The sequence below is a fragment of the Terrapene carolina genome, unplaced genomic scaffold (assembly GCF_002925995.2).
Source record: "Terrapene carolina triunguis isolate 2854851 unplaced genomic scaffold, T_m_triunguis-2.0 Scaffold171, whole genome shotgun sequence".
Lineage (NCBI taxonomy): Eukaryota > Metazoa > Chordata > Testudines > Emydidae > Terrapene > Terrapene triunguis.
Window position 1 is genome coordinate 2,812,126 of NW_020664522.1, and position 20,759 is coordinate 2,832,884.

General features: G+C 41.8%; 1 protein-coding gene across 2 annotated transcripts in view; it reads right to left on the minus strand.

Moving 5' to 3' along the window:
* MOB2 (MOB kinase activator 2) overlaps window positions 1-20,759 on the minus strand; it is a 170,488-nt gene that overhangs the window by 73,441 nt on the left and 76,288 nt on the right. Inside the window, exon 1 of one of the 2 annotated variants that reach the window (XM_024208948.2) lies at window positions 11,703-11,755. The exons of the other annotated variant lie outside the window; for it this stretch is intronic. Coding sequence (XP_024064716.1) covers window positions 11,703-11,740 — 38 coding nt within the window. The 5' untranslated portion in view covers window positions 11,741-11,755. Of the gene's footprint in view, window positions 1-11,702; window positions 11,756-20,759 lie in introns of those variants that run through there. 2 annotated transcript variants of the gene reach the window in all.

A 20,759-nucleotide genomic window follows, 5' to 3' on the forward strand; every position in this document is an offset into this window, starting at 1 on the left:
AGTGCTCCCTCCTCTGGGCAGGAGGGGAGCCACACCGACTCACTACAGCTGGAAACATGTTCTTAAAAGTTGTTTTGCAAGCAGTGCAGAAGCCCAACCTGTCTTAGAAAAAGGAATGCTTTGCCTGTTTTTCTGTGTCTCCAATCTAAACTGAGCCAGGAAATACCTCAGAGGACAAGTACATCTACACAGAAGGTAAACAAAGCCATCAAGCTAAATGAGCAGGAGGAAGTCCGCTAAACGATCATGACTGGGATAGAGCTTGCATCCCCAGGAAGCCTTCCTGGCCCTTAAAAACCAGATACTGCACATTTTGGGAAATATAAACAGAAAGAGAATGCCATTTTGGCTTCCATCACCTGGAGGACAAAGAGGGAGCAGCGCCCTTCAAGCTCATGAAAAGTAGATTCTCTTGGCCTGAAAACCAAGAGAATCTGGAACGGACTATAGGTGAGAAACCTGTTTTGACAAAGATTGTAACTTATTGAAATTTAAGTTTTAGCCACCAGAAAGCGTGTTTTGTTTTACTTGTAATCATATCTGTGTCTTCTGTTCTTACTTATTACCACTTAAATATCGGTTCTTTGGTAATAAACTTATTCTTGTCTAATTACAGAACCATCTCAGTGCTGTGTATTAAACTGAAGGGAGAGGTCCTCAGCTAAACTAAAAGGCTGGTGTGTGCTCTGTCTCTTTGGAGGCAGCAAACAACTTATGTGAGTAACCAGCGAGAGGGGCAGGACACTGCAGGGAAGATGATTTGGGGAAGATTCAGGACTGGAAGGCTTGCAAGGGGATTAGCCAGGTTGGTGGAAGCCACAGTGAGGCCATTGTGTGGCGAGCACGTTGCTAGTGTCAGAGCCAAAGCACAGAAGCAACAGGGTTACAGGCGGTGACAAGAGCCCTACTGGTCTGATGAAACCCCAAAGTGTCACAGTCCCTCAAGAGAGAGGTGCAGGGTTGTGAAAGTACTAAATGAGAATTAACTAACACCTCGCCCAGGGCTAAGAAATACAACCAACTCCATAGCAATAAAACATTCACGCACCTGTGAAAAGGAGTCAGAATTCAGTGCAATCGAAATCTTAAACCTGCTGGGGACCACCTAAGACATCACCTGTTCAGCTGCACTATATCTACATCAGCCTCTCTTTCAAGCCCTTCTGCAGTGCTCCCCCAGGGGAAAACAAAGAAAAGCACATCTTTGTTTTAGCTGAGCTAGAGGCAGAGTGAAATTACTGATTTGCATCCTGCACTGTGGCAAGAGAGGATGGTTGAGAAGTAGAAGAGAAATCATTAATGAATTTGCATCTATATTTTCCTTTTGTGGCTTTAATAGAAGAGCCTTGATAGATCACAACAAAGCTCAATCTTTTAATATAGCAGGAGGCAAAGACACTGCAACTTATATCCCTGCTAAATGTAGACATGAGATCTAGTGTGAGTAGCGAGGAAGTGAGTTATATTGTTTCAGTTAAACACCTGAATTCACTGAAAAACTATTGAACAAGTTAAAGTCTTACTATATCATCTGAAGAGAAGTAAATAAACCGTCTTTGGTCTGTTCAATGTTCACATATCAAGTGATTATATTTGGCATTCATGATCACTGGCATAGGAGAGAAGGTAGGAATCTTAGCCCTGGTCTATACTGGGAGGGAAATCGATCTAAGATACGCAACTTCAGCTACGAGAATAGCGTAGCTGAAGTCGATGTATCTTAAATCGACTTACCTCGCGTCCTCACGGCGCGGGATTGACTGCCGCCACTCCCCCGTCAACTCCGCTTCCGCCTCTTGGCAGTGGTGGAGTTCCAGAGTCGACGGCAGAGCGATCGGGGATCGATTTATCGCGTCTACACTAGACGCGATAAATCGATCCCTGGCGGGTAGTGAAGACTTGCCCTTAGTAGGGTTAATCTGCTGCCTCTACTTTCCTTAGATAATTATAACTTAGGACTTTGGTAATTCTGGTGTACACCAATAGGTAAATTAAATATTCAGTTTTAATGGGCACTCTTCCACCTTTGGATATGCATTACCCTGGCTATAAGCCTTTCCCCAGCTCCCCAAAATGCTCTCCACTGTGCAAGTTACTAAAGGCGGTGTGAAGTCAACAACTGGAAATGTCAAGACTGGAATTTAGTGATAATTTTTCTCCACCACCCTATCCTGAACCAAGCTTGAAATGGTAAGTACCTATTTGAAAATAAAACCCCAGCTCTAATCAGAGCGTTTTAATTGGTTTAGATTCTGCATTAAAATATAGATGACAAGTAGTATTTGCTGGGGGGGGGGGGAGGGGGAATTATAAAAGGGACAGAACACATTAACACAGACTTGAGAATTTCTGGAATACCGTGAGCTGTGGCTGTGAACCCAATTTCTGCTTCTAGAACCTTTTTCAATTAAGTATACGTTAGAGTTATTGGTAGGTTGTATACAGTTAATCATCCATTAGAAAAAATAAGCCACGTAAAATATGATCACTGATTTATAATATTCCCAAAGGATGGGAGTGAAAGGTGGGGGAGAGTGACTAAAGCCCGACAAGATTAAGAGGTCTATTAAAGATAAAGATGAGCATCTTTCCATCTTGTGTCCTGATCCTTTCATTTTTGAACAGACTGTACAGTTTGCCTTTAAAACAAGTAAGTTTTCCATTTAACAGACAAAAATCTTTAATTTGGTTTATACAAAGTCTGGCACTAAAGGATTACCATTTCAGACTTATGTTACAGTATAAGTCTATATTACATGCTCCGCTGATCTGAATAATTGGCTGATCAAAAGGGTATTAAAGAATATTTGATCATTAAAAAATATACAGTCCAAGTCACCATGAAGGCGGCCCAGTTTCAAATCTACATTGTCAAACAGTTTTGTTAATACCACACTACAATTTGCAGAGCAAGTCCTAGTGAAATCTCATCCTAAGGGGCGTGAAGTTTATATGTCATATATTGGAAGGGGATGTTAACCACTTCTGGGTTATGGTAGCTGCCCATTTCTCAAGTAAACAAGCAATGCCAATACACTGTGGAAACATTCCAAACTATGAACAAGAAACAACCCTTCAGTAACGTGACTGTCTGCAGTCATCCCACCACAATCCCAAACGGAGTGCACTTTGTTCATGATTTAGCTGGTCAGTTTCCTAATCTAGAACTCCATCCCCAATAGCTTTCTCTGTCATTGTCTTAGTACCAGGTTTCCCATCTTTGTGCCATCTGCAAAACCCCTTGCCCTTGCTGGCCCTCTTTAGGCAGCTTCAGATGGCGCCAAACCTCTTCCCACTGGCTCCCTTAACTCATTCTGAAGGCCTCACTCCTGGCTTCAGATACCCTTATGGCCCCCGAAGACTCCTTTTGCTACAACCCAGTCAATAATAATCCTACCTAGCAACACTTATGATTATGAGATAAGTGGTAGCTTCTAGCCCTTCTTTGGGGGGGATTTACTTCAGCCAATTCAATTTTGTGAAGTGTTAAGATGCTATTCAATCAGGCCAGAGCCAATGTGGGCTATACCCAAGTTTATAAATACACATCCAATGTTTTTAGCCAACAGCTAAATAAATTTGGCTTGAGTAAGCAAGTCTAGGTATCTGTACTGATTTGTGGTCTTTGGCTACTCCAACATCACAAAATTATATGCACTGGGAAATAAACAAGCATCCAGAAAACAGTTTCATCCACCTGAGATAGATCGTGAGTTTAAGGCTAAGATTTTGTCACGAATATTTTTAGTAAAAGTTATGGACAGGTCATGGGCAGTAAAGAAAAATTCACAGAAGCCTATTGGGGATCAGAGCTGTGGGGTCCCCCCGCGGCAGCCAGGAGCTGCTTGGCTCAGGGCCCCCCCGCCACCCACGAGCTGAAGTCACGGAGGTCTCTGGAAGTCACAGATTCTGTGACCTCTGTGACAAAATTGTAGCCTTAATCATGATAGGTTTAAAGAATCTCAGGTGGTTGTCAACTATACGCACACAGTCTACAGCCTGTGCAGTACATTTTATAATAATCATGGGTAGAGCCGTGCCTTGGGTACGGCGAATCGGGTCGACCGCTTTGGGCCCCGCACTTTGGAGGGGGCCCCGCGGGCCAGTGTGATTGGCCGGCGTGGTCAGTCCTGGAAGTGATGGATTCATCACTTCTGCCCGGGTCTCCACACCCACCTAGGGACAGCCCCGGTCATGGGGCAGCACATAGCAGTGTGTGGGTAGTGGTGGTGGGGGGGTGTCAGTTGCTGGATTTCAGAGCTCACTTTAGCACGAAAGATGCAATGCTTCCAAACCATAATTCTCCTCTCCATGCTAACGTTCCCCATTTTCTTGCTATGGCCTGATGCACACTTTTCTTTCCTTAAGCAAACACATATAACCTCCAACTCAAAATCCCTTTCGAATTTTGTGCACATGTTCACACACAGAATAATCTGCGACACCGCGGCTCTTTTCACCTAACTGGGAGGCGAGGGAAGATAGCGATACAGAAAAAATTCCAATTTTTTGGAAAAGGAAGCTTCGCTGTGCTGGGAAAAATGATGCTAGGATCATGTAGGTAGATCTCACTGAGCCCTACTCTGCAATCAGAGTTTCTTCAAACTGCATAGATTTGGATGTATATGCCCAACTGCCCGGTTCTCCTTAAACACGCTTAACCCTGGATCTAAAACTGCTCTGTTCAAAAAGCATTTTAGTGCCAGCTAAGCAGCATTATGTACAACCTACACCATTCAGTTGTAATTGGACTATAATGAGTTGAGGTCACAATTAGCTACTGTACTGAAAATGGAAGAGCACTTCCCCAAACCTCTGCTAACTCCAGCCCATTAATAAGTATGAAATGGGCACAAATGGCCATCGCTGATCAGGAAACAAACAAGGTTCCCTTCAGATTGAGTCTCTCAACACGCAGTGAGCAGTGCTGGCATTGCATTATGTCTTTTTGCCATTAAAACCACTTCCTTTAAAAGTCTTCAAAAAAAGTTTCCTCGTATAGGGAAATGACTACAGTAGCCACATTCATTGTCACCCCTAGTTCTGACCTTCTAAGCAGGGTCTAGATGAGATTAATTTTGGGGGCCAACAAAATGTTTACATCGGCAGAAGGACTCAGTTAATCACAAGTTACTCTTAACCATTCCCTCTTCTTTGCCCTACCCCCAAAAAGCAGTGCATTGCCTCTAAGTTTCTGATTTGTAACTAATGGCTCTTGATTATGCAAACTCAACTCTTAGCCCTTTCCAACAAGGCATCACAGCGTAGAATGTCATTTCCATAGAAATATCAACAGGCTCTCAATGCACTCATTCTTGTGATGATCCACAATTCCTGGATTGTTAAACAACACACGCTTCAGGAAAAAAAGTTTAAACCAAGCAGAAACTCAACAAGACAGGTAGAGAAGTGACAACTTGGCTGCATACCATAGAATGGAAAAATACATAAGCAGAGCCATTGCTTTGTTTAGCTGCTTGTGGATCATGCTGGCTTACACACTCGTCTTCTGAAAGCATCCACCAACGATCAGAGACCTCTGACCACATACTGTATTGAAAGGCGCAAACAAGCATTTCCAAACACAAGAGGAATCAAAGTGTTCTTGTAGAATATAGCACTGGAGAGAGAAAAAGCAGCTCTGATGTCTCAGCTGTTTGAATTTACAACAAAGCCAGTTGATGCAGCAGGCTGAATAAAGAGATTTTTCAAGAGAGTAAAATGAATGTTAATCAGCAACTGAGGTGCTAATTGACTGGTTAACAGCAAACACTGCATTTTCAAGGCTGCATCCTGCCTGCCCGCTCAATGCAGCATCGCCCTGGATTCCTTTTCTTCTTACCAGGGGCTCATAATACAAACCAACCAACATTAACTTAGCAGCAAGAAGTCAAACCTGGGACCTACTGAAAATAAAACTGTCATAACTAAATACGACCCTTTTAGTGCAATGATCCAATTGCACAAGACAGATTAGAAGTTCAGCGCTCCTGTAATGAGAAAGCCCACAAGCTCTTGCACACTCTCTACAGAAAAACAATGGAAAGTTCCCTTCTGTGATATATATTTTTTTCATTTCTGGGAAATAGGCTATCTAAAATCTTCACCCTGTACCATCTATGTCTGCCTTAAAGTATAGACCATAGACCATATAATGTGCTGCAAGATTTTCATTGCCATGAGTTTGGGAGGACCACCACACATGAATTGCAGAGTGCACTATTTAGACAAGCCCTAAGACTCTACATAGTTTTCGTACCTCTGGAACCATGTCAGTTTAGAAACGGACGTAGCCCACATCTACACTGCAAACTTTTCTCCGAATAGCTATGCTGGTCAGGGGTGTGATGAGGCAGATAAACACAGCTGTGCCAGCAAAAGCCCCTAGCATAGACACAGTTTAAGCCAGCAAAACTGTGTTTTTGCTGATACAGCTTTTTGCCCTGCGGGGGGGGGGGGGGGGAGAGGAGGAGAGGGGGATGCCTGGAATATGCAATGCCAGCAAAAACACAGATTTGCTGCTATAAACTGCGTCCACACCACTGGAAGCTCTTTGCCGGCACAGTATTGTAGAGCTATATCAGTAAAGTCTTTCAAGTGTAGACTAATTAAAACGGTACTAACCCATAGCGTGGAGAGTGATACTGGCACCTTTATAGATAGTGGTACAAAAAAAGTGAGTAGACCAGCCCTTAATGATTTAAGGACACCAGTGACTAAGCAAGCCCAACACACCATTATTTTCAGAATATATGTTCACTCTTGGTGGGTCGGGAGTCATTTTTCCCAGCATCCATGTGTGACAGCATACCCCATAAGGCTTTATGGGGGGGTGTTTATAAATGTATGTATGACATAACTGAAATAGGTTTTGTGCTGCCTGTGCCATGTAACATATCTCCATAAAGGTTATGGTCTACTATATCTATTCATCCTATTTGTACATATATATCATTTTCTACTTGAGGTTAAGAATATGGGCTGTATGCTTGCTTGATTTCTAAGTAAGCTTGGTGAGGCATTTGGTCAGCTTCTTTAGGAAGGAATTCGCCAGGTTAAGTACCTGATCAGGAAACACTTGGGGAACAATGCATCTTGGGGTACATCTACACTTACCGGAGGGTCCGGCGGCAGGCAATCGATGTTCTGGGATCGATTTATCGCGTCTGGTTTAGACGCGATAAATCGATCCCGGATCGATCCCGGAAGTGCTCGCCGTTGACGCCGGTACTCCAGCTCGGCGAGAGGAGTACGCGGCATCGACGGGGGAGCCTTCCTGCCACGTCTGGACCCGCAGTAAGTTCGGACTAAGGTACTTCGAATTCAGCGACGTTATTAACGTCGCTGAATTTGCGTACCTTAGTCCGAAGTGGGGGGGTAGTGTGGACCAGGCCTTGGAATGCTCCAATCCACATGAGAAGTCTTCCTGGAGACATGCAAGATACCATGTGGACAATGGCGTCGGCCTGTAAAGACTGAGTCATGCAGGGGCATGTGACTTGCCCAGGTGACTCCAAAACTCCATCTTGGAGCTGGACTTTGCATAAGAGGGAGGAGGGGGGTCTCCACCCACAAGAGAGTCTATTTAAACCTGTGGGAGACCCCTCCATTTTGTCTTCAGCTGGCTAAAGAAGGAGCCTCTCCACCCCCCCAGGATACTTGAAGGAAACTGAAACAAAGGACAGTAACTACAGGGGTTGTGAGAGATTGCTGGACCCAGGCTAAAAGGAGATTAGCCTGTAAAAGGGAGCATTCTGGAACTGGTGAGGAACTTATCTGTATTTAGTTTGATTAGACATAGATTCGCGCATTTTATTTTATTTTACTTGGTGACTTACTTTGTTCTGTCTGTTAATACTTTGAACCACTTAAATCTTACTGTCTGTATTTAATAAAATCACTTTTTATTTAGTAATTTACTCAGAGTATGTATTAATACCTGGGGGAGCAAACAACTGTGCATATCTCTCTATCAGTGTTATAGAGGACGAACAATTTATGAGTTTGCCCTGCATAAGCTTTATGCAGGGTAAAACGGATTTATCTGGGTTTAGACCTCATTGGGAGTTGGGCATCTGAATGCTAAAGACAAGCACACTACTGTAAGCTGTTTTCAGGTAAACTTGCAGCTTTGGGACAAGTGATTCAGACCCTGGGTCTGTGTTGGAGCCAGACGGGAGTGTCTAGCTCAGCAAGACAGGGTGCTGGAGTCCTGAGCTGGCAGGGAAAACAGGAGCAGAAGTAGTCTTGGTACATTGGGTGGCAGCTCCCAAGGGGGTTTCTGTGATCCAACCCCTCACACCATGCCTGGTCTTACATCCTGCTATAATTAAACAAGCAGGTGAACAATACACATGGAGGAAGGAGAGGCAGAATAAAGAAAGCTAGAGATTTCCCAGGCCTCTTGTGCAAGAAGAAAGGTGCTGACTAGCATGGAAAGGATATTAGGGAAAACAGATACTGAAAAACACAGAACTTGCAAACAGAATAAGTTAATGCACTGGTGCATTTTTCATTGCCAGTAAGTACAACACTAAGCAAATAAATAAAGCAGAGTTCGGATGACCTCAAAGGCACACAATTTGTAAAAGGAAAATATGCCATGCAAAGAAATATGGGCAACATATTGCAAACCAGCATTTCAACAGCAAAGCTGACTTCACAGAAGTGCCAAGAAGATACAGGCAGCTAAGGTTCTGCTTCATTCTTGGCAGAATTCAGGCAAGCGTCCTCAGGAAGGATCCTTTGACAAATTCACTGAACTAGACTTCATTGCCTACATAAAGATCTGCCCTCCCGCTGCCCATAACCCCAATTTTACTTTTTACAAACACACACAGGTCCACAACACTCCTGTAATACCAGTTCAGTTAAAACCCTAGAGCCTTGTATTTATAAGCAAGCTTATGGCTACTTATGAGAGATTCCTGTTCACAGCTATGGTTCTGCCCTCAATTAATGACAAAGTGCAGCGGGATATGCGAGAAGTCTGGAGGGAGCAGGAGCTATCATTTAACTACATTATATTTAATAGCATTTAAAGGTCTTATTCCAGGCACTTCGACCAAATAATTCTTCCATCAACCTAGCTACTGCATCCTGAGGGGGTAGATTAACTACAGCAATAGAAAAACCCCTTTTGCTGCTGTAGCATCCATTGTGTAGACCAGGCCTCTATTTTACTACACCTCCATGGTTTTAGACAGCTTAGGATGGTTTGTATGAAATTCCTAAAGAGGTATTAAAAACCTTTCACCTCTAACAAGAGGCAGTGAAGGATAGAAAAGATGGGACAAGTTGTATTTTAACTTGTGTTAGCCGATCAAGTTGAGCCAGCCCCTGACCATCCATAGCATGAGACAAGTTCCCAAGTTGATTCAAACCTGGGTTTGAAGTTTCAGCACAAAAAGATACCAAGGTCAGTCAGTAGTGCCTAGATTTCTGGGATGATATAAGCTCACGCAACAGTACAATGGCATGTCCCTTAATGCAGTGTCCCCTCATAAAGTCAAATCTCCACTGCCCACACCTCAGACCAATTCAGAGACAATATTAACTAACCATGTATCATCAAGGCATGGAAATTCTAGTTCAGCTGTTGGAGAAGAGGGAATAGGGTTATGATGTAGTATTTATATAGGTCTTTGGATGTTTGTTGATTTGAACTTTAACATTAAGAATTGCTGTACCAACATCATCAACTTAATTCATTCATTAAAAATATTAAAAGAAAGCCAAAGTGAAAAGAATTACTATGTTATACACGAGAAAAATTCTGCCTCGTGACTTGCTGAAGACAGAAATGGGTTGAATAAGTATCTGTTTCACTTCTTAGCACCGAATAATAAGATCTAGAACTTGATTAACAAATCATATCACAATTGCATCCTGAGCAGCTGTAGCAGAGTTTAATGCAGTCTATTATTTACCTCTAATGAACAAGTTGGCATGTGCAAATAATGTCTGGGGATCAGACAGTAATGAAGTTAGAATATTCTCCCCTTTGTTATATTTAAGTGAAATCTGATGCACTTTTGAAGTTTATAGTCCTAATGGAAAGATTTGTGGGTATTTCTGATTAAAACAGAATGTATGTGACTTAGCATACAAGTCAAATCTTAACACTAAACTCCACAGAAGTCAGTATCTGCTCACTAAATTCAGAAACTGTTGCAAGTTATGTTAATTTTGTTTTAAAAATATAATCTGTTCAAAACATTTTGGGGTACAGTATATACAGGAAACTACAACCAAACTGTATCATTGTTTTAAGGTTAACCTTTCAACAAAATTCAAGCCATCCCCACCCCAGTAAATGATATACACAGCATTTTATTTAATTTTAACCCACAGCTATTGAGCTATTCATTATGAAAATTAAGTATCTATTTCCATATCTAGATTCAAACAAATCAACTGACTTTACATCAAAAGTTAATTCACATTATATCAGTTATACTTCATAACCATACTAACATTTATTCATTCAATTTTACACCATCCTGGATACTCCCAGTCATTCAGGATATTTTGAGTGGGGTGATGGAACTGCAGATTGTGGGGGTTATCTTTGAACATACTGAATACTTTTGGATACTCTCATCTGGTTGAACAAGTCCCCCTTGTAGTTACAAAACATGCAACATTCTGTGCACCAAGTTGAAAACAGATACCTCAGTGTACTAGGTACTACCTGCTGTTTGCAGTCATTTCACATAGCAACCTCAAATTAATTTTTTTAAAAAGTAATTTTTCAAAAAGCCCTCATTTACCATATCACATTCCAGCATGCTGACCTTTACAGTTTGCCTTCCAAAGCAGTCTAAACCACGGGTCTGACAATGCACCTGACAAATAGAACATGGCCTTTCAAACTAAAGCGTGCAAAGATCAGGAGCAAATCTTTCTGCTAACACACTAAAAGTGTTAGATGAACACAAACAATATTTTCTTTAAAGCTCTGTTTCCTTTACATGGTGTTATTTTCAAGACCTGAAGAGCTCTGTGTAGACAGAAAGATTGTCTCTCGCACCAACAGAAGTTGCTCCAAAAAAGATTTTACCTCACCCACCTTGTCTCTCTAATACCCCTTGTTTTTGTGAGTCTTCCACACAGCAATAGGGGAAAGATTTTTTTTGTTTGTTTGAAACAGAAAAATATTTTTTAAAAAACACAGATTTGACAGGGCGACTCAGGCAGTTTGAAGTATCTGAAGCTCTAACTTTGCTTGTTAGCAAACAGCGCTTATTTGCTACAAAACAAAGGTTAATCTTTTCAAATAATGATGCTCCCTCTAAAGGGAACATTGTCAACTTGCAATTTAGTCTAAAAACTGAATTTAATCTCATAACTAACAAAAAGAGCCAAAAAATTAAACGTCATCCTTTCCCCAAAGAGAGACTTCCTAAAGCTTCATATCTTTAACTGAGCAGCTTCCTTCAACCCTCTGAGTCACTCCCCCACCCCACTTCTAGATGCACACACTTTAAAACAAAGCTGACTAAAAATGCTAAATAAAATTTAACCAAGCTGCATGTTATATATTCTGACATCTACCTTTGTTGGGTTTTTTTAAAAGATAAAACACTGGTTTTTGTTGCAGTTTTACATGTCCTATCACCAGAAAAAAAAGGGTTTGATTTTTGTGCAGATTTAATGGCAAAAAGTCAAAGGAGTAAATATGTATGTAGTGTATTTCTTACCTGCTCAGTGTGTATGACCCATTCCTCTTAAGCCTCATGCTTGTGGATAGGAATCTTAGGAAATAATCCAGAATGATGGTTTGTCCTCTGTTTAGCCAGAACAGAGGCACCTGTTTGTTGGTAGGTCTTTTCTTTTGTTAATCAAGGGATCTCTTTCCTGTTTCTCTGAGTCATCAATTGGGAACAATGAGAAATAGCCAACAGAGCCAATTAGCAGGAAGCGCAGAGGAAGTCAGCCCAGGCAAACAAGAGCCTTGAAGTGTAAAATACCTCACCCCTCCCTGAAAAATGATGAAGCCTCGCTTTCAAAAGAGAAGCAGAAATTTGACAGTTGGATAGGAAGATTAAAGAGTTGTATGGTACCCCACCAGACACAAATTTCAAGGGAAAAAGCTTGTGGAATAATGTAGATTATTGTTGGGGTTTCTCTTTTTCCAGTTAGTCTGAACAGCTTCAGATATTCCCTCTTCCTATGACTTATTACTCAAATATTCATCACAACCTCAAAAATACAAAGTAATTCAGTAACAAGCCACAGTAATAGTGTCCACGTTCCCTTAAAGTCATAAAAAAAAAATCAAGCTGAAGACAGCTGTGTGGAGGGGGGACACATGATAATTACAAAATCTTTAAAAAGGTTTTTTTTGTAGGAGGCTAGTTTGAAACACGCAGCTCTGAAGTCACACTTGCACACTGCAGAGAAAATGATCTTCCAGCAGCCCAGTCCTGGGCAATCTGCCCTGCATAAATCACACGATCTACAGTGTCTCTGATTAGGCTGCTTTGCTTCCTTTCCTGTTCAACCCACCCTTCTGTGATAGCGGTGAACTACAGAGCTGCCCCATGTGACTCCTGGAATAGTACCGGTTACATAAATTGAAAATAAATTTCTCTGGATATTTGTTATTTTACCACCGGTGAAGGGAGCAAGATGTTATGACACAAATGGTGAAAGTGACATGCTTTCCCCACAAATACTGTAAGCTTGGAAAATATTTTGTACTAAATAGTGAAGTAAGAACTACTGGAACCCTTTTAATTTCTTCATTATGGCTAGAAAACTGCACACATATGTGGGAGGGTGGAATATTTATTCTCTTTGGGGAGAGACCTGGAATAGTTTTGCCACTTGAGAGGTTTCTCAAACTCATTAACATTAAAAATATATCTCACACATGACTTTGCATCGCTGTACTAGTAACAGTAGCATCTCTTCCGGCTATTTCTCCAGCAGCAATTACCTGACCAGTTTCCAAATTGTTATTTTAACTGATGCTATTACAAAGAGCTGTGTGGAGCTCAAAAGTGTGTCTCTTTTGCCAACAGAAGTTGGTCTAGTAAAAGACATTACCCCCTACCCTTGTCTCTCTCAGTATTACAAAAATCGCATTTCATAATGCACTTAATGAGAATCACCAGATGACAACATGTGCGTATATGCAGACACAGGGCAGAACCTCACCACAGTCACAAGGTATGTGGTTCCACCCAATAACCTCATGCCTTAAATGTGCAAGGGTACCTCTACCCTGCCATCTAAGCCTGGAGTTAGTAAAACTCTAGTTAGCAGACTCTGTGTTTGTTAACCTAGGGCTTATTGTCCACATTCATTTGTAACCCCAGATAAGGAATTGTTGAATCCTGGGTCCCAACCCAGGGTTCCAGCATCGACACGGCATTATGCAGGCCCAAGTCCAACCACCCATATCCCAGAGTTCCTAGCCCTACAAAAAACGTGGCTGCTCTAGCCCTTTTGTGGTGCACTATAGGAAAACTTGACTGTCCACCAAATTTGACTGTCCAGAAGACAAAGTCAACCAACAGGATTATAGAATATTTTTGGCAGACTCCCAGGGTACAAATCCAGTGGGGCTGCATCTACACCGCAAAGCAATAGGGCTAGAGCCTGGGATCCCGGCTTGACTTAGGCTTGGACTTGGTGAAGAGGAGATACATAAGGGGCATTAACTGTTCTACTTTACAGATACTGTTTTCCTTTCTCTCGTTCCCTCCTCTGCCTTGACATATCAAATGTTCTGTTGTGCTATAATTCTAAGTTGTTCTGATGCACATACTTTATACAGTGGCCACCTGTTTTAACTGACTCAAGTCATCTGTTTTAAATAATAAAAACTTGTGATGGTGAAAGTATGTACAGAACTAGGGTAAGAGGATGACAACATTTTGCACTTAAAATCAAAATTAATTTTAATAGATTTGAAAACCAATGAAAATTGGTAGATTAAATCATTGTATTGTTTATAGGAATAAATTAGCTCCATCTCACTCTACCGCACTAAACATAATAGAAAATGTACGCAAAAGAATACTCTAACAAATAGAGGCTACTGTAACTTTTTTATGGAAAGTTCTTAAATGCTGTATGCCAGCGTTTCTCAAACTGGGGTCCACAAGAGTATTCCAGGGCTCCGCAGGCCCCTCTGATCAATTCCTCCCCTTCCCCCCCAGCATCTCCTGCATACCGGGGAACAGCTGCAGGAGGTGCTAGGAGGGAGGAGGAGGAGCGGGGATGGAGCACGCTCAGGGGAGGGGGCAGAAAAAGATGGAGGCAGGGGTGGAGAGGGGGCAGGAAGAGGTGGGGTGTGAGTGGAGCCTTGGGGGAAGGGGTGGAGTGGGGGCAGGGCTTGGGGTTGAGTGGGGGGACTTGGGAGTCTGCCAAAAAATTTAAACCAAAATGGGGGTCCTTGGGTTGCTAATGTTTGAGAACCACTGCTGTAGGACAATACCTCCATGGCACTGTGGTTGACACTTATCACTCCAAATGCTTTTAGAGGAGCACTTACTGAACTATTACTACATTTCAATTGTATTTCACTGAAGGAAATTTCCTAACAACAAAACCAGTCAGGTACTAAAACAGCAAGATCTATTTAAAGGAGCAGTTATAAAATTAAAAGGTCAGTACTATGGGGTACAATCTCCCCTCCTCCCAAGGTCACACAGGAGTCTAGATATGTTCCCCCTACACGGAGTATGGTATCTGTTCTGATTACCAGCTTTTCTGGATCAGACATCAGGTAGCTGTTAATATCAAGAATGATTTTAGGCTTGTCTACACTGGCATTTTACAGCGCTGCAAATTTCTCGCTCAGGGGTGTGAAAAAAACACCCCCCTGAGCGCAGCAAGTTTCAGCGCTGTAAAGCGCCAGTGTAGACAGTGGAGGTGGGGGTTTTTAGCACTCTCCCAGCGCTCTGCCAAGACTACACAAGCCACGTTAAAGCGCTTTAGCGTTGCCAGTGTAGACTAGCCCCAAGAAATACAAAACACTGGATCTGAGCCAAGATCTTCATATATCAATTTGCTGTAATTGTTGGCTGGAAGCGAAGTGAGAATTGTGCCAGGTATCCACACATCAGACCACTTAGCCCAGGAGCTGATTGAGAGACTCTTAAGAGAGGTCTACTAAGGTTTGGCTAATCAGACACCATCTCAGTAAGTATCTTTTGAAACAAAGACAGTCTGGGGTGATAACTTTGATGCTGGAGTTTGAGGACTGTAATAGTCCCTTCACTTGTTCACTCAAAACCATGTTTCTGAAGTTTTTAATGACTGTTGATGGGCCCTGTGCAACACAAAAAGGTTGTCAAGGTTTTTTGTATTCAGATTCGGTGGTGTGCACGCGCGCAGGCTTTGGCATTTCATTTCAAGACATAAGTATCTATCAAGTCAGACTCTCATTTGTGCTTAAAGGATTAAGTTTATCTTCTGCGGTATCTTGCTCAAAGCTTGAGTTTTAGCGTTTTCTCCTTTTTAGAGGAGAGACTCTTATGAGAGGTTTTAAGACTGTGTGTTGTTCCTCTCACAGCTGTTTCTGAGCAATATCCTTCGCCAGTCCCTGGTCCAAACCCCTGAGAGAAAAAGAGGGAAGGGTGGGAAACATGATATTAGAGAGACTGAAAGGACACCCTGCATCCGATGAAGTGAGCTGTAGCCCACGAAAGCTTATGCTACAATAAATTTGTTAGTCTCTAAGGTGCCACAAATACTCCTGTTCTTCTTCCTGCAGGTATGTATCCTGTTGGTCTCCCTAAGGAAAAGGGTAGCCACTTTCTGGGATCTCCCTGGAATCTGAAAGTGGAAAGGTAGGTCAATCTTCCTCCCAAGGAAGGGGATGTTAATTTTAACATAATTTTACACCACGCCCCCTGCTCCTGAGTCCAAGGTGAGTGAGGACTGAACGCACAGACTGATGAGTGAGCTTCAGCCATTGGAGACAAATGACTCACTAGCATCAGAATAGTCATAGGAGCTGATGCTTTTCATGACTGTTGAGGACTTGCAAGTTAAAAAAAGCTTGCAGGAAGAGGGATGTTTTGTGGCTCTCTCCACAATCTTAACATGGATCTTGCCTATATGCTAGCTGGGAGCAGGAATTTCTTCCTTTGGATTGCTACAAGGGAACTTTGCCTGCCGTCAAGATTTGGTGAATGGAGTTTCCACGTGGCCTGCTCTACCATCTCAGCATAGGCCTCAACCACACACTCTATGGCAGGCAATTTTACTGTGGTCCACTTAACTGTCTTGGCACAGACCTTTGCCCACATCCAAGCTGAAAGCTGGTTTCCTCCAGCCTGCTGTCTGCCAGCCATTTGAGGGGGAAAGATGAGTTAATGATGTCCTTCAGACCTGCCTCAAAGCCCACAGGTTTTTTTTCCCCCTTTTAGTTCTACTTCACGGTTTTTCTCCTCAAAATTCCTAAGGAAGAAACTGAGACAATTTACTTAATCTTTCAAAAAAAATGCTGAGAAAGCTCTGCTATAAAGTGTGACCTGGAGTTTGCTGCATGTGCCACCTGGAGGCAGAGAAAGCTAGGAAGTCCCTCCTGATGTGCAGTCCTAAGCCCAGGCTCAGAGCAAAGATCTGGTCCTCCACCAGCTGTCATGACGACAGGAAATACCTCACTGAGAAGAGTGACATGGAGAAGACTGAGAACTGACTAAACACTGAACGTATGACCAGTCAGAGATAATGAGAGGCCTGAAAGGTTTTGGGTGCATGCTAATTTGCGCCAGCAGTAAAAATACATGAAGTTGGAGGTGGCTTTAGTTCTGATGACGACTGATCCATTTGATGGCAATTAAAAACCACTGTACCATACTATAACCTGTTAGGAGAAAGATCAGAAAGGTTTACCCCCCAAATGGACATTTTTTAGCTGTTCCTTAACTTCTCTATGGATGCACATTTAAATTAAGCTACCCACTGATTTTTATGAGCCTTTTGTTTTTACTAGCTATCTCACTACTTTAAAAATAAGTTTTAGCATTCCATTGCAGCAACCAGCTGCTGGCGATTCCAAACTCTACTCCTGCTGAAACCTATCAATGCTCTTTTCTCTTTCACACCCTTCCCCTGTGCTCTTTTGGGGATTACAGAAGCACAAGGGTATGCGTTCTTTAATATCTCCATCTGAAAGCTATTATAGGAGACCAGCAGCTAAATATAAAATGCCCAATCAGAATCAGAGCTAACCACATTGATGCTGAGGTCCCCGAGTGCTATCAAGGTCAAAGTACCTGCCACAAAAAACATGACCCCACTGGTCAGTATAACAGTTTTTAAAATTAACGGGCTCTGCTAGTCCACTCTTGGTACATGAAGGAGATGTTGCTTCAGTTTTCAGAGCTAAGTGTTCTTTACCGGATTAGTTAAGAAATATCATCCTGTCGATCTAGTGTCTGGACTCGTATAGAAGATAAAAGATAAAGCTTTGCATCCATGGTTCAGGAGGGTTATCATGGCTGTGAAAGCCATTATGTGACATCCCCGATATAAAATAGACCACAAAGAGTACATTCAGAGTCTTATTTAGCCATGCTACTTTTAAGGGGAGAACTTTTTAAACTAAATACAATGGGCATTCCTGATTGAAGGTAAAGATGCCATCGACACTGAAAAGCTTACTGCAAGTGTTTCAGAATCAGCAAGGACAGTGTCCAATGAAACAAAGGAACTAAAATAGTACAGAGTGCTCTGTCTGGAAATAGAAAAGGGTGGGTCCACACTACACCAGGGATAAAAGCCACGATTTTATAAATTTAGAAGAAAACCAAACAAAAACTTCTCATTTCAGAGCTTAACTCAAACAAAATTAGATTTAACAGCCTTTTATCATTTGCCTAATCATTCTTAACAGGCATCTGCCCAAGCACAGGAAAACTAGTTTTCAACATGGGCCAAACAGTACAAAAAAAAAAAAAAAATCTGCTTCAATCCCACACTTTTTGCAGCATACTGAGGATATGTCCGTGAGTGAATGAACACGGGAAGCACTCTTTTTTGGAGGGAATGTCATGAAGAGTTAAATAATGCAAAATTTAATGTCAGAGCTGAAGCCTACTTAACATTGCTTGGAATAAGGCTGACTGATTGCAGCTTTATACCTAAAAGCACACAACAAGCAGCTAGGTGGACCTGAACACAGGTCCTACCTTGCTGAAAAGAGGCTACATAGAGTTAACACAAGACACTAAAGAGAATGTTTCACATTTTTGGGCTAGATGTGAAAAAAAGTTACTGGTTTCAGAGTGGTAGCTGTGTTAGTCTGTATCAGCAAAAACAACAAGGGGTCCTTGTGGCACCTTAGAGACTAACCAATTTATTTGGGTATAAGCTTTTGTGGGCTAGAACCCACTTCATCAGATGCATGGAGTGGAAAATACAGGAGCAGGTATAAATACATGAAAAGATGAGAGTTGCCTTACCAAGTGTGAGGTCAGTCTAACAAGACAATTCAATTAACAGTAGGATACCAAGGGAGGAAAAATAACTTTTGTAGTGGTAATAAGAGTGGCCCATTTCAAACAGTTGACAAGAAGGTGAGAGTAACAGTAGGGGGAAATTAGTATGGGGGAAATTTACTGTGCTTCACAAAGACTGGTGATATAATTGGCCATGTTAACAGTAGCTTATATATGTATGTAATAAGTAGCTGAATATTAAATGCATGAAGACACCTATTCAGGTCAGCACCCAAGATCCTGACTAAGGAAGCATGTTCATAAAATGGTGTAAATAGAAACAACATAGGAAGGTTGATTTTTAGATTTTAATTTTGTGCAAAAGCAGCAAGCAGGTAATTTAGAGCAGGCACTGCCCCTTCAGTCCAACAACAGGAAGCAACTGTATGACTTGCCAAACTGCTCCACCCAAGTTTTCCCAGTTGGTATAAGAGTCTTTGCTGCAAAATTTAGCCGATGATACAATCCAGGAGGAGGAAAGTCTGGAAGAACTGCAGAGGGAGAGTGGGAGACAGATTTCTGAGAATGAGACTTTAGCTAAAAAAAGCCAGGCCAAGACAGTCACTTAGGAGGTTATAAACCCAGTGGAAAAACACTAGGAAGTTTTGGATTACACAACATTATAACTTGATCGGATTTTTTTTATTTTTTTTTATTTAATTTAGCTAAGTGCTCTCAATACTAGATTGGTAAAATCTGCCCAACTGTACTTCAACAAAAAAGTTTGAAACTGATATTTAAAAATAAATAAATAAATCCAGAACTTTCAGTAGAAAATGTTTTCACCCCTCAAGTACACAGATTCTCAACCCAGAAAGAGGGTGGGTCTTTGTGTGTGCGCGCATGGTTTTTTTTTTGTTTTTTTTTAAAACACTAGTAGTGACCCATTAGAGGGGAAAGGGAGAGAAAGATTTAGTGTCAACAAGAAGGCTGTAATGTTGATCAAAATAAAGCTTAAATCTGAAGAAAAAAGCGAGACAATGCATATGGATAATGTGTTTATTTTGTAACACACAATGCAATACAACATACACATTAATATTAGTAGAACAATCAGCCTAGACTTTACACTTTTAACAGTCTAATAGTAATTAAAAACATCACTTTTTAAATACATACATTAAAATGGAGGGAACCCTCTCCTCTAATTCATTGCCCTTTCAACCTTCTCTTGGCTTGACAAACTTTTCACTCTCAGTGCCTCCCCCCCACCCTTATTAGCGCTACTGCAGCCAGAAGAGATACTCCACTTCTTCCCTTCCTCTATGGAAAGGAATTGACAACAGCCCTAGACTCAGACCTCCAACAGAACCACCGCTGCTCATTCCCACACCCCAACAAGTGGAGAGAGCAAGTGAAGGAGTCACTGAAGTGGTATTGGATAAACTATGTAGGAGATAGACCCGCCTTTCATATTTGGACAGATATGTTGGACAGATGAGAAGAAATTAAGCTTCCCCTAGATCAGCAAAGTGGCCCATGCGCAGCCCCCTAGTCAGGTATGCCAACGGTGATGTGCACAGATCTTTCTGCCCCAAATGTTTGTTTGGGGAGAGGAAAGGAGGATCAACTGTCAGCATAATTCACTGCTCAGCACAGACAAGGTCAACCTACAACTAAGTTCTGCACCACTCGGGCGAAAAATCTGGGAATTCTGAACCAGCTTCAGATCCATTTACAAAAGGAGATTGTGATGGAATATACTCTTGTATTCACACTCTCCACACTATTGTAGTAAACTTTGTACAAAGTATGCCTTGTAAGGTATCTTTTGAAAACTCATCGCTTGCTGGTCAGTATTGTCCTGGTAAAATACGTGTGGCAACACTATGTGAAGTTATAAGATTCCCCTTGTATGATGTTATTAACACATGTTCCAAACCCCACAGCATTGCCCAGGCAGAAGTCAAGTCTGCTCTAAACAAAGGAAGGAATGTGTGTTTGCCTGAATTTGCATTTAAGCAGTAAACAGAGTCATCAAGCAGGGAAGGAAAACAAAGGAAGTTCAAACAGGTGTAAAAAACCCAGCAGAGAATATCCTTCCTTCCACACATATTCTTGGTTTCCTGGGTCTCAGATGGAAATTATTTTCAAGAAGGGGACTGAAACTATAAAAAGGAGGGACAACTACCAAAAGGCAACCCTCTCTGTCCCCCTGCCCATGAGAAGACAAAAGGAAACAGCCATTGTACTTTGGGGGAAGGGGTCCTGACCTGAAAGTTTTGGTCAGTAATCTGCTCGAGCATGTGATGAGAAAGTTTGCTTTGCAACTAAGATAGTTTCTTAAGTAGATAT